This window comes from Hyla sarda, chromosome 5, assembly GCF_029499605.1.
Source record: "Hyla sarda isolate aHylSar1 chromosome 5, aHylSar1.hap1, whole genome shotgun sequence".
Lineage (NCBI taxonomy): Eukaryota > Metazoa > Chordata > Amphibia > Anura > Hylidae > Hyla > Hyla sarda.
The window spans coordinates 279,153,154-279,166,913 of NC_079193.1; the positions used below are offsets into that span (position 1 = coordinate 279,153,154).

General features: G+C 41.3%; 1 protein-coding gene across 2 annotated transcripts in view; it reads right to left on the reverse strand.

Moving 5' to 3' along the window:
• Positions 1–495: 495 nt before the first annotated feature.
• LOC130272687 (ras-related protein Rab-10-like) overlaps positions 496–13,760 on the reverse strand; it is a 44,889-nt gene continuing 31,624 nt past the window's right edge. For both annotated transcript variants that reach the window (XM_056518544.1, XM_056518543.1), the window contains 2 exons: positions 963–1,064; positions 496–727 (listed from right to left, as the gene is read on the reverse strand). In XM_056518544.1, coding sequence (XP_056374519.1) covers positions 647–727; positions 963–1,064 — 183 coding nt within the window. In that variant the 3' untranslated portion in view covers positions 496–646. The remainder of the gene's footprint in view (positions 728–962; positions 1,065–13,760) is intronic.

Here is a 13,760-nt window from a genome sequence, read left to right on the forward strand (position 1 = left end):
CTGGAATACCCCTTTAAGGTGTACATACACAAACACATATGCTGTACACAAACTAATGTCAGTGCAGGGGTTGTAAATGCTTACATATTGTACTAGATAAATATATTCAAGGCAGTAGAGGAAAGACAGGGCGGCACTACTGTATATTACAAAACCAAAAAAAAATCAAAAGCCGAAACTCACTGATGGAAGTAGTAGTATTGGGAAGCAGGGGTGCATGATGCAGGAAAAAAGAGATCCAACATCAAATCCAATACAAGAAAATTAACATCGGCACTCACCTGTTAAAACTTAACTTTTATCTCATCATCTTCATAAAAAGAATCCGGCCTCTGGTGTGATCAGGAAACAGAAAAAATGCTACAGCCAAAGCTACGCGGGTGGTGGGCGGCCGCCCACCACCCGCGCAGCTTCGGCTGTAGCATTTTTTCAGCTTCCCGATCCCACCAGAGGCCTGGTTCTTTTTATGAAGATGATGAGATAAAAGTTACGTTTTAACAGGTGAGTGCCGATGTGAATTTTCTTGTATTGAACCAGATAAATATATGTTTGGCATTTATTTCAGTTTTTGAATAAAAATACTGCAAAATGGTAAATGTCTGGGTCTTCTTGAAGTGCATTCATGCAACGGATTCTTGACCCTCTATCAAGTGCAACTTATACAGGATGAGCTTTTCTTCGGTTCTCTCAAGTTCACCACATTCTGATGGATTAATACAGATGACCTCTGAAAAATAAACATTTTAATGGGAAACTGTACCAAAAATGGTAAAGCCAAGTCTCATATGCTTCTACAGGTACCATATTAGAGATCCATCCAAAGTAGTAGTAATTGAGATAGATTAAATAGATGCCGTAGGTACATATCCCAACATCAGTGAGATATAGTGAAATGTTTTCAGTACATCTGCAATGAATGCATGTAGTTCCCGCAATTTCTAGGATAACTATACAAAACTTACCTTTGCATATATAGTTGTTGACAGCAAATCAAATGCGTTCTCAATATTGATATTCTCTTTAGCACTTGTCTCAAAAAATGGTATACCATATTCCCATGCCAGCTAGAAAAAAATACCAATAAAACGTTAGTTGGACAAGGTTTATTGCATGAGAATTTGAATTACCAACACTGACACTTTATATTATAAAGGAAATATTAGGGATTACATGCAGTAGAAGACAAAATCATTGTTAAACTTGTTCCGGTCATGTGTGGCTGTACAAATTTTGGGTAGGACAATGGGGGAGATTTATCAAAACCTGTGCAGAGGAAAAGTTGTCCTGTTGCCCCTAGCAACCAATCAGATCGCTTCTTTCATTTTTCACAGGCCTTCCTAAAAAATGAAAGAAGCAAGCTGATTGGTTGCTATGGGCAATTGGGCAAGTTTTCCTCTGCACAGGCTTTGATAAATCTCCCTCTATGTCTGCAAATTTCCATTGGTATTCTATGTCATTGAATTTAAAACATTATATTTCAAAAAGGTACTCCAGTTTCCTAACAACTGCAGGACATCTGCAGTAAAATACAACTTATCCCCTATCCATAGGATAGGGGATAAGTGTTTGATCGCGGGGGGTCCAGCTGCTGGGACCCCCCGCGATCTCCTGCATGGGACCACGGCTCTGCCACGGCTCTTCCATGCAGGAGTTGTGCCGACCATAGCATGACGTTGCGGCCGAAACGCCTCCTCCATGTATCTCTATGGGAGAGGCGGGGAGGCAGCGTCCGTGCCTCCCCTCCTCTCCCATAAAACTGTATGTGGAGGGGGCGTACAGTCGACCTCACATAGAGCGGCAATGTGGGGCCCCGTTTGGGAGATCGCAGGGGTCCAAGCGGTTGGACCCCCCGCAATCAGACACTTTTCCCTTATCCTGCAGATGTCCTTTAAATTCAGGAGACATATCAATATGCAAGGTAAGTAAAAAAATTAAAAAAAAGCAGATGAAGGTGATGGGCCATAGGTTGTGCGTAGCATAGTAAGTATGCAGATTTGGCAAGAAAACGCTGTAGTGCTCTGTAGTTAACATAACCCACTGCAGGAGCAATTGATGTGCCAAAGAAAATACAAGCAATTGCACTGAAGCCAGAATGTATAATCATCAATGCCTTTACAGTGGTCCCTCAAGTTACAATATTAATTCATTCCAGGATGACCATTGTATGTTGAAACCATTGTATGTTGAGACCATAACTCTATGGAAACCTGGGAATTGGTTCTGAAGCCCCAAAATGTCATCCAAAAATAGGAAAAAAGAAAGGATTAGACAAAAATAAGTAGACAACTAATATAGATAAAACAAGTCCTTACATATAAACGTAAGAAAGATCTGCTGGGAGATGTAATCACTGTCTATGTAGAGGACAGGAGCTTCTTCAGGGTCCTGTACAGAACACACAGTGTCCTAAAAAAGTAAAATGGAGCCGCCTTTACTTGGTGTCCAAAGGAGCAGCTAACCCTGGCACAGGTGAAGAGTAGTACAGATATAAGAAATAAATTGTTCAGCTCGCTTTCCTGGCTTTGGTGCATGGACCTGCACCCGGCAAGGTGCTAACACGAGCAGAAATGAAAGCGGATGATCCAGGACTGTGCATAAACTTGCAGCTTTATTGGGTTCCGTCACCGAAGAAGAGAGTGCATGCACTTGAAACATGTATGACAGTGGATTGATCATTTTTACTATGTGAAGTGTTTTGATACGGAACCCAATACAATTACCAAACCCCAGGGCAAAAAAGCCCAGGGTGAAAAACCCCTTTTAAGACAACCCCAAAAATATAACTTCTATTGTTTGATGTTTTAAAATATTAACCCCCAACGGTTGCCTTAAAAGTGGCTTTTCACCCCAGGCTTTTTTGCCCTGGGGTTTGGTAATTATATTAGTCAAGCCCTAGGGTCACAAAGGCTAATTGGAACCTAATAAAGCTGCAATTTTATGTACAGTCCTGGATCATCCTCCTTCATTTCTGAAAGAGTAGTACAGAACATGTAATACCTCCCTGTACTGTAGGGAGGCGGTACCAGACAGGAATTCAGTACATGCACTTTAGTAATACAGGTGTTTTACCAGTGAAATGTCCATTCTGATTGGTCAGATCTTCCAGCCATTGACATGTTTTGCAGATCTGGACTGTTCGTAGCATTGTATGTTGAGTCTGGTTTCAAGTTACAATGGTTCAGAAAAGATCATTGTATGTTGAAACTATTGTATGTTGAGGCCATTGTAAGTTGAGGGATCATTGTATACATAGTCCTCTAGTAAAATCTAGTATATAGCAGGAGCCACATACAAAATTTGTCAACATAATGGAATTGTTCGAATCCCAAAATGAGTTTTCTTGCAGCAGAACCAACTTTGCTTCAGGATAGGTACAAGGTTATCCCACTTTATCAAGCAAAATGTAGTTGCTTAGAGCTACTTGTAGATGACCCTAGTATACTTCTAGATGGCAGCAAAGTTCTTCAGCGCTGTATGACTTTAATTGTCTTGTGTATGGGATACAATAATAGGACTAAACAATTGTTGTTCTAGCTGAGAAATATTGGAGCTCTCTATCTGTATGTGCTGGATTTTATTATGTTTTTCTCGCAGTGTACAAAAAGACCACCTACTATAATAAAGGCCTTATGCACTGCACTATACAACGACAGCTCAGACACTGAAAGAAAAGAATGCATTATAAATGTTTTTTCTTCAAACTTTCTTAACTATGACTGAACAATAAGTACAAGTTCAACACAAGTTATATGTAGGTCTATAGAACTGTATACTTCATATACAAAAGAAACAATTTGGGTTGCGATGACTAATGTGGTGGCCCAGTATGGGAGTTGTTGCCCTGTACCCTTGCTGCCCTGTTAGGCAGTCTCCCCGATCCCCACCTTTACCAAAATGGTTGTTTGGTGATGAGCCTGGACTAATACAGTATATGAGGAAGCACCTTCTTCCCCTGCCAGGGAAATCTCATCCCCCAGTCTGAGAGGGCCAGAAGAGAAGCTCCGGTGGCCGAGATTGTAGAGAGGCGAAGGGCACATAGAATGGAAAGATATGGGCCGAAGCTGCTGCCATTTGAGGTGCGGCAAGTGCAGCAGCAGGACACAAAAGCATTGGAGGCTCTGTCCATTAGGAAGTTGGAACATCCCCGAGAGGGAGAGCCACCCCGAACGCCGCAGAGCCACAGTCATAAAATTCGACAAAGTGTGGGTGTTTGGCTCCTTCATGGACTGTCATCATGGAGGGACCATCTTGGTTAATCATCGGGCAGTGCAGAGAGACTATCTACCCCCCCCCCCCCACCACCACTGCATTCTCTAGAGAGCGGGGAGATCGTGGAGTACACTCCTGTACAGAGCTTGAGAGGAGAGTGGGCGACCGCAGTGAACCGTTAGAAGAATCCAACCCAAATTCCGTTTGCATACTTCCCATCGGTCGACTGGGACGCCGATCCCTTTGGGTTGCTGCCACCTAAAGTCAAAGGTACTGTCCAGGAGGAACAGGTCTACATGCCTGAGGTGCCTATCATGGCCCCGAAGTACCTACCAAAGCTGTCTGTGAATGTGCTCAGGCCTACTCCTGTGGTTGAAGAGGTTTGGCCTAATCAGCGGGCACCAACTGAAGTGCCTCGACCTACTCCCGTAGAGGAAGTTTGGCCGGCCCAAAAGGAACCAACTGCTGTTCCCCAGTGGCACAAGCTGCTGCGGTGCAAATGGTGGTCATCATCAGCCCCACCATTACAGAGTCTACTTTGTCACGGGTGAACTGGAACACCCGAGTGAGTCCATTAGAGGGGGCCCAGCCTCGGAAACAGTCCGACCGGCGAGGCTGGGATGGCAAGTTCCCCAGTTAAAGAAGTCTACCAGGGGTAATTTTGCTAAGTGGGACCTGAAATGGTCGCCATACTGCTTATAGAGCAGTATGTGCTACTGACTCTGGACTAGATCACACATTCACTCTTCTAAACTTAAAGGGGTACTCCGCTCCTAGACATCTTATCCCCTATCCAAAGGATAGGGGATAAGATGGCTGATCACGGGTTTTTACACAGGGTGCTTTATGGTAAAAAATTATAAGTTCTCTTTATTCTGTAGGTCATTGTGATTAAAATAATACCCAATTTATATTATTTTTCTATCATTGTACTGCTTTAGAAAAAGTCAAACTTTTCTTTTTTTTTTTTAACAAAATAACTATGCTTAAAATTGTCCTTTTTCTGTCCTATAACTTTTCTATTTTTCTGTATATTGGGCTGTATGAGGGCTCATTTTTATGCTGTGATCTGTAGTTTTTATTGATACCATTTTTGTTTTGATGGGACATTTTTGATCACTTTTTATGAAAAAAATTCTGATATATAATTTTTTTACATTTAAGCCGTTTACAATTTGGGATCCTAAACATTGTATTTTAATAGTTCAGACAATTCCAAGCGTGACAATACCAAACATGTTTATTATATGTTTATCTGTTTGCAAAATGGGTGAAGACTGGTGAAGGCCTTTTTTTTATTTTTATTTTTATTTTTTATAATTTTAAAGATATTTGGAGAGATTTATCAAAACCTGTCCAGAGGAAAAGTTGACTAGTTGCCCATGGCAACCAATCAGATCGCTTCTCTCATTTTGCAGAAGCCTTGTAAAAAAAATAAGAAAAGATCTGATTGGTTGCTATGGGCAACTCAGCAAGTTTTCCTCTGCGCAGGTTTTGATAAATGTCCCTGATTTTTTGTTTTTGTTTGAGCCTATGTATGATTATTTTTGTTATTTGAACCACTTGACCTGCCTTATTTCACTGGAATTGTACCCTGTGCAAATGTTTGCATTATGTTTAAAGGGGTATTCCAGGCAAAACCTTTTTATATATATATATATATATCAACTGGCTCCGGAAAGTTAAACAGATTTGTAAATTACTTCTATTAATAAATCTTAATCCTTCCAATAGTTATTAGCTTCTGAAGTTTTCTTTCTAACTGCTCAATGATGATGTCACGTCCCGGGAGCTGTGCATGATGGGAGAATATCCCCATAGCAACTGCACAGCTCCCGGGACGTGAGTCATCAGAGAGCAGTTAGACAGAAAACAACAACTCAACTTCAGAAGCTAAAAACTATTGGAAGGATCAAGATTTTTTAATAGAAGTTATTTACAAATCTGTTTACCTTTCCGGAGCCAGTTGATATATAAAAAAAAGTTTTGGCCTGGAATACCCCTTTAAGCTTGTACTACCAATTGTTGCTCTCTTTAAATAAAAAACAAACAAAAAACTAATAAACACATTTTGTGCATATGTAGAGTATACAGCTGCATTTTCCCTGTTATGTTACATGGACAAAATGTGTGAATGCTAGGGATCGACCGATATCGTTTTTTTAGGGCCGATACCGATACTTCTCTCCCCCTACCTGTCAGGGGGGTCCGGGCCATCCATACTTCGTGTAGTGTCCGGCGGCATTCCGGGTGGAGGGTGAACCGGTCCGGGCTGTCCTTCTTCTCTGGGGGTGCTCTTCTCCACTCCGGGCAGGCTCCGGCATAGACGCCGCTGCGCAGTGACGCCCGTGCGCAGCGACGCACCTGACGTCACGGCGTAGCGGCGTCTATGCAGCGTACTAGGCAGGAGCCTGCCCGGAGTGGAGAAGAGCACCCCCGGAGAAGAAGGACAGCCCGGACCGGTTCACCCTCCACCTGGAATGCTGCCGGACACAACAGGACGGATGGATGGCCCGGACCACCCCCATTACGGTTAAGTTTAATTTTTTTTATTGACTCGGTGGGTGGGGAAGGGGCCTGACCGGTATAGTGGTATGGGCAAAAATCCATACCGTGGGAGAAAAAAAACGGTATCCGGTTCATACCGGTATACCGCCCAGCACTACGGTGGTGGGTGCGACGCGGTGCGGTGGGTCGGGGGGGGGGGGGGGGCGGTCGCGGTGCAGCGGGTCAGGGGGGGGGTTGCGCTCGCGGTGTGGGGGGGCGGGGCATTATCGGCTTATCGGCAAGGTAATTGCCGATACCGATAATGCCCAAAATCGTGATTATCGGCCGATAATATCGGCCATACCGATAATCGGTCGATCCCTAGTGAATGCCCTGTAAAAGACACACCTAAAAGAGGAAATGAGAAACCGACAATAGGTTCCATAAGAAATGGCATGCATGTCAATGTCATTCTATTGTTATATTTATGATGCAAAGTACAAAAGGTGAAGAGTGACTTACAGCTACTAGCCATATGCACTTAAGATATCATAGAACAATTACCCATGATGCTGTACTGCAGTGGTCTCCAACCTGTGGACCTCCAGATGTTGCAAAACTACAATTCCCAGCATGCCCGGACAGCCAACGACTGTCCGGGCATGCTGGGAGTTGTAGTTTAGCAACATCTGGAGGTCCACAGGTTGAAGACCACTGCTGTACTGCACTAGCAGATGGCTATGCACGGCTGCATACAGCACATAGGACTACATTTCTCATTCTGCGTGCCATGCATGGAATGATAAATGCTGCGCACATCCCGCACGGAATGATAAATGCTGCGCACATCCCGCACCAGGAGTGCGCAGGCTTTTAGACCAGGTCCTGACTGCCATTAGGTGTGACTTATGATTTATGATAATCCTGGCATCAAAAAGATGCCAGGATTAAAACACCCACTTTCCTGGTACAGAAAAGCCATCTACACCATCTGCAGAAGTGGTAGCTGCAAATACAGTGAAGGAGTCTAAGCATGCATAGGATAGGCATAAGGCTATGCTTTATGTGGTGACCCAGTACAGAATCACATGTTCGTCTGAACTCCTGCTCATCCTTTGTGGCAGATGCTGCTCAATGTCTGTTATGGGCCCCCTCTCCTCAGAACTATCTATAATGCACTACATAATAGGTCATATAAGGGTTAATGTATTTGTATTATCTATGTACTTGTTGCCTTAAATGCCTTGTTGCTAAGGACCTTGTTGTTAAGGAGAGTATGCAGTGGTGAACATGTGACTTATCCGGCCAATGGGATCTCTCTAAACTCCTCCCTTATATAGTAAGGTCAGAGTTCAGCTCTCACTCTTGAGTCTTTGCTGAGGCTCAGTTTGGAGAGGAGTGAAAGGGGTTATCCAGGAAAACACTTTTTTTTTTATATATCAACTGGCTCCAGAAAGTTAAACAGATTTGTAAATTACTTCTATTAAAAAATCTTAATCCTTTCAGTACTTATGAGCTTCTGAAGTTAAGGTTATTCTTTTCTGTCTAAGTAATCTCTGATGACACGTGTCTCGGGGAAACGCCCAGTTTAGAAGCAAATTCCCATAGCAAACCTCTTCTAAACTGGGCACGTGTCATCAGAGATTACTTAGACAGAAAAGAACAACCTAAACTTCAGAAGCTCATAAGTACTGAAAGGATTAAGATTTTTTAATAGAAGTAATTTACAAATCTGTTTAACTTTCTGGAGCCAGTTGATATATAAAAAAAAGTTTTTTTTCCTGGATAACCCCTTGAAGTCTGTCTGTGAGGCGAAAGTCAAAGCCTTGCTGTAAACCTACAGTCTTAGGGATATTATAAGTCAAGTCAGCAAGTTAGTCGACTCCAAGTCTCTAAAGTATAGCGTGGGCTGAATCAGTCATATACAGCACAATCAACTATAAGTCCCAGCAAGCCGATAAGCTTCCTTAAGTTCACCCTGCAACTCCTTCTTGCTAATCTGAGCTGTAACGGATTGTACCATCTTTCCAACCTCAGTAAAGCAAGCTAGTTAACCCCTTTATGACCCAGCTAGTTTTGGCCTTCATGACCCAGTCCGTTTTTTCAAATCTGACATGTGTCTCTTTAAGTGGTAATAACTTTGAACTGCTTTTACCTGGCAAAGTGATTCAGGGATTGTTTTTTCTAGACATATTGGGGGGATTTATTAATATTAGCGGTTTTTCCTGCTGTGTTTTTAACGGACATGCGCCAAATTTATCAATTGTCGCACGTCCGTTAATAACTTTGGCGCAAATTCCGAAACTAGAAATGACCGCCAATCTTCCAATCAGAAACGGCCGCCATTTCTCCCGCGCTGCTAGCAGGCTTGCCAGTAGTCTTTTCAGCTTTCTTTGTGGTAAGATATCCTTGTGATTTTCTGCAGTAATGTTTTAAGCATCGTTTGGATCAATTATAGGGCTTAATTGGGGGACAATTCCAACCCTTTCATATTTCAGAATCGCAATCTTTCATAGAAAAAGCCCAGAATTTGCCTAAACTAATGATAAGGTCAATTACAATACTAAGCTTGAAATGTGTAGATATAACAGGCTTTGTAAGAAGAAGAATAGGGGTCCGGTTGCAATGGCATAGATTTAGAATATTTCCGAGGTGTATTTTATCATGGCGTTGAGATGCGCCTCGTTTGCGGTATTAGTGAACAATTTTGCGACAAAGAGTAAAAGGCGCAAATAGTAAATTCACGTCCACTGCAGCTAAAGTAGCTATGCCACGTAAGAATAAGGTTCGACGTTAAAAACAGTGGAAAACGTTTGTCGCACCAAAAGTCGCAAAAACCTATTGGCGCACATGATTAGCGACAAACAACCGTCAAAAAACAGAGGTAAAACTAATGATAAATACCCCTAATTGTACTTAATATTAGTGGTAAATTTTTGTTGATGCATGAAGCGATTTTTGTGAAAAACTCGAAAATATTGTGAAAAAGAATTAGAAAAATTTTCATTTCTCTATGTTTGAAACTCTACTTTATCACTTTAAGAGAAATAGTCATGCCATATAAATGTAGTTATTAATTCACATAGAAACAAAGAATATGTCGGCAGATAAGAACCATTTGGCCCATCTAGTCTGCCCAATACTGAATCCTATCAATAGTCCCTGGCCCTATCTTATATGAAGGATAGTCTTATGCTTATCCAATGCATGTTTTACCCCTTAAAGGGGTACTCCAGTGAAAACCTTTTTTCTTTTAAATCAACTGGTGGCAGAAAGCTAAACATATTTGTAAATTACTTCTATTAAAAAATCTTAATCCTTCCTGTACTTATTAGCTGCTGAATACTACAGAGGATATGCTTTTCTTTTTGGAATGCTCTCTGATGACATCACGAGTACAGTTCTCTCTGCTGACGTTATTATAATAATAACGCTTTATTTATTGTTGTCCTTACTGGGATTTAAACCCAAGTCCCCAGCACTGCAAGGCAGCAGTGCTAACCACTGAGCCACCATGCTGCCCTTAGCATACATCTGCTATGCATGGTTGCTAAAATGGACAGAGATGTCAGCAGAGAGCACTGTGCTCGTGATGTCATCAGTGTTCCAAAAAGAAAGGAATTTCCTCTGTAGCATTTAGCAGCTAATAAGTACTGGAAGGATTAAGATTTTTTAATAGAAGTAATTTACAAATATGTTTAACTTTCTGCCACCAGTTGATTTAAAAGAAAAAAGGTTTTCACCGGAGTACCCCTTTAATTTGGGCCTTAAGGACTCCAATTTCTCCTCGCCTTCAAAAAATCATAACTCTTTTATATTTTCATCCACAGACTAGTATGAGGGCTTTTTTTTGCGCGACCAGTTGTCCGTTGTAATGCCATCACTCATTTACAATAAAATGTATGGCACAACCAAAAAAATACTATTTGTGTGGGGGAATTAAAAAGAAAACCGCAATTTTGCAAATTTTGGAAGGTTTCGTTTTCACGCCGTACAATTTCCGGTAAAAATGGCATGTGTTCTTCTTTATTCTTTGGGTCAATACGATTAAAATGATACCCATGATAACGTACTTTTCTATTATTGTTGCACTTAAAAAAAAATCGCAAACTTTTTAACCAAATGAGTGCATTTAAAATCCCCCCATTTTGAAGACCTATAACTTTTTCACTTTTCCGTATAAGCGGCGGTATGAGGGCTCATTTTTTGCACCGTGATCTGTACTTTTTATTGATACCATATTTGCTTATATAAAACTATTTAGAATATCTGTACTCCTGGAAGAACTAGCTATTTTGGTTTTCCAGTTTATATCCGGAAGATTTAAGTCTCTCATAATGATAACTTCTCCTTTCATTGTCATTTTAGCTATTTCTTCAACTAGTAGATCATCTAATTCTTTAACTTGGCCAGGTGGTCTATATATCATACATGAGTTACATGAGCTACATGAGTTACTGTCTTGATTACCAAACTGCAACGTAACCCAAACTGACTCTGTTTGCCTCACTAACTTGTATCAAGTTAGATTTTATGATGTATTTCACATACAGGGCCACTCCTCCTCCTCCTTTCTTGCCTTCTATGTCTCTTCTCTATAAAGAGTACTCTGGTATGGATATGTCCCAGTCATTACTTCCATTAAACCATGTCTCAGTAACAGCCACTAAATCTACATTCTGAGATGCCATTACTGACCCAAGTTCATTGATTTTATTACCTAAACTGCGGGCATTTGTAGACAGGACTCTGAGCTTGTCATTTCTTAACCTCTGTGCTACTGACATGTTCTGGCATTGTCCACAACATGTCTACTTTATGCTGGCATCATTTGTTAAACATTATTTTACTTTTATACAACATTAGAAGGCATATAATGATACAGTAAGGATCAAAAGTTTGGGCACCCCATGTAAAAATTTTTATTAATGTGCATAAAGAAGCCAAGGAAAGATGGAAAAATCTCCAAAAGGCATCAAATTACAGATTAAACATTCTTATAATATGTCAAAAATAGTTAGATTTTATTTCCATCATTTACACTTTCAAGATAACAGAAAACAAAAAAATGGTGTCTGCAAAAGTTTGGGCACCCTGCAGAATTTATAGCATGCACTGCTCCCTTTGCAAATCTGAGACCTGCCAGTGTCATGGATTGTTCTCAATCATCATCTGGGAAGACCAGGTGATGTCAATCTCAAAGGTTTTAAATGCCCAGACTCATCTGACCTTGCCCCAACAATCAGCACCATGGGTTCTTCTAAGCAGTTGTCTAGAAATCTGAAACTGAAAATAGTTGACGCTCACAATGCTAGAGAAGGCTATAAGAAGATAGCAAAACATTTTCAGATGTCAATATCCTCTGTTTGGAATGTAATTAAGAAATGGCAGTCATCAGGAACAGTGCAAGTTAAAGCAAGATCTGGAAAACCAAGAAACATATCAGACAGAACAGCTCGCAGGATTGTGAGAAAAACAATTCAAAACCCACGTTTGACTGCACAATCCCTCCAGAAAGATCTGGCAGACACTGGAGTTGTGGTACACTATTCCACTATAAAGAGATACTTGTACAAATATGGAAGAGTCATCAGAAGAAAACCTCTTCTACGTCCTCACCACAAAAATCAGCGCTTGAAGTTCACAAGTTCTGTGGACCGATGAGGTTAAAATTTAACTTTTTGGCCGGAATGAGCAAAAGTACGTTTGGAAAAGAAGGGGAACAGAGTTTAATGAAAATAACCTCTGTCCAACTGTTAAGCATGGGGGTGGATCAATCATGCTTTGGGGTTGTATTATAGCCAGTGGCACAGGGAACATCTCACAAGTAGAAGGAAAAATGGATTCAATAAAATTTCAGCAAATTTTGGATGCCATCTGTGAAAAAGCTGAAGTTAAAGAGAGGATGGCTTCTACAAATGGATAATGATCCTAAACACACCTCAAAATCCATGGGGGATTACATCAAGAGGCATAAACTTAAGGTTTTGCCATGGCCTTCACAATCTCCTGACCTCAACATAATTGAAAATCTATGGATAGACCTTAAAAGAGCAGTGCGTGACAGACAGCCAAGCAATCTCAAAGAACTGGGAGACTTTTGTAAGGAAGAATGGGCAAAGATACCTCAAACAAGAATTGAAAGACTCTTGGCTGGCTACAAAAAGCGTTTACAAGCTGTGATACTTGCCAAAGGGGGCAGTACAAGATATTAACTCTGCAGGGTGCCCAAACTTTTGCAGACGCCATTTTTTTTGTTTTCTGTTATTTTGAAAGTGTAAATGATGGAAATAAAATCTAACTTTTGTTGACATATTATAAGAATGTCTAATCTGTAATTTGACGCCTTTTGGAGATTTTTTCAACTTTCCTTGGCTTCTTTATGCACATTAATACAAATTTTTACCTGGGGTGCCCAAACTTTTGATCCCCACTGTATGAACATTTTTTCACATTTTCTACGAAAGTTCAAAATCACATTTTGTTAGGGACCACTTGAATTCTGAATATATGTGTGTGTGTGTATATGTGTGTGTGTGTGTGTATATATATTATTAGATTTTTACTTCTGTACAACAGCTCCCCCTAGTGTCTGCCCTGCCAAGCACAAGATGCAGTAACAGGTTTAGGACACTAGGGGGAGCTAAAAAAAATAAAAATAACTGCACTCGCTTCACCCCGAAGTGAAGCATACAGGAGGGCACAGCTGCGGGAGCTCGGGCTCGGTAAGGGACATCGGGGAAGGTGGACAGGACACTTGGGACACTTAGCAGAGCAGTGTGTGTGTCCCGATCCCCGTGATCGAGACACACACCGCTCTGCTCAGGATTTTCATTGCGAAACGCTGCCATCAGCAAGTCAGATTTGACTAGCTCATTGTAGCGATCGCTGTCAGGAGGGGACAAAACCCCCCTAGGTCCCAAAGCAAGTTGGCTGTCAGTGATAGCCACCATCTTACCGGGTGCGGCAGGATGCAGCGGGTAGCGGCCAGTATCTGCAAGACGTACATGTACGTCATAGGTCGGGAAAACCTTCCCGTTCATTACAGACATGTATGTTATGGG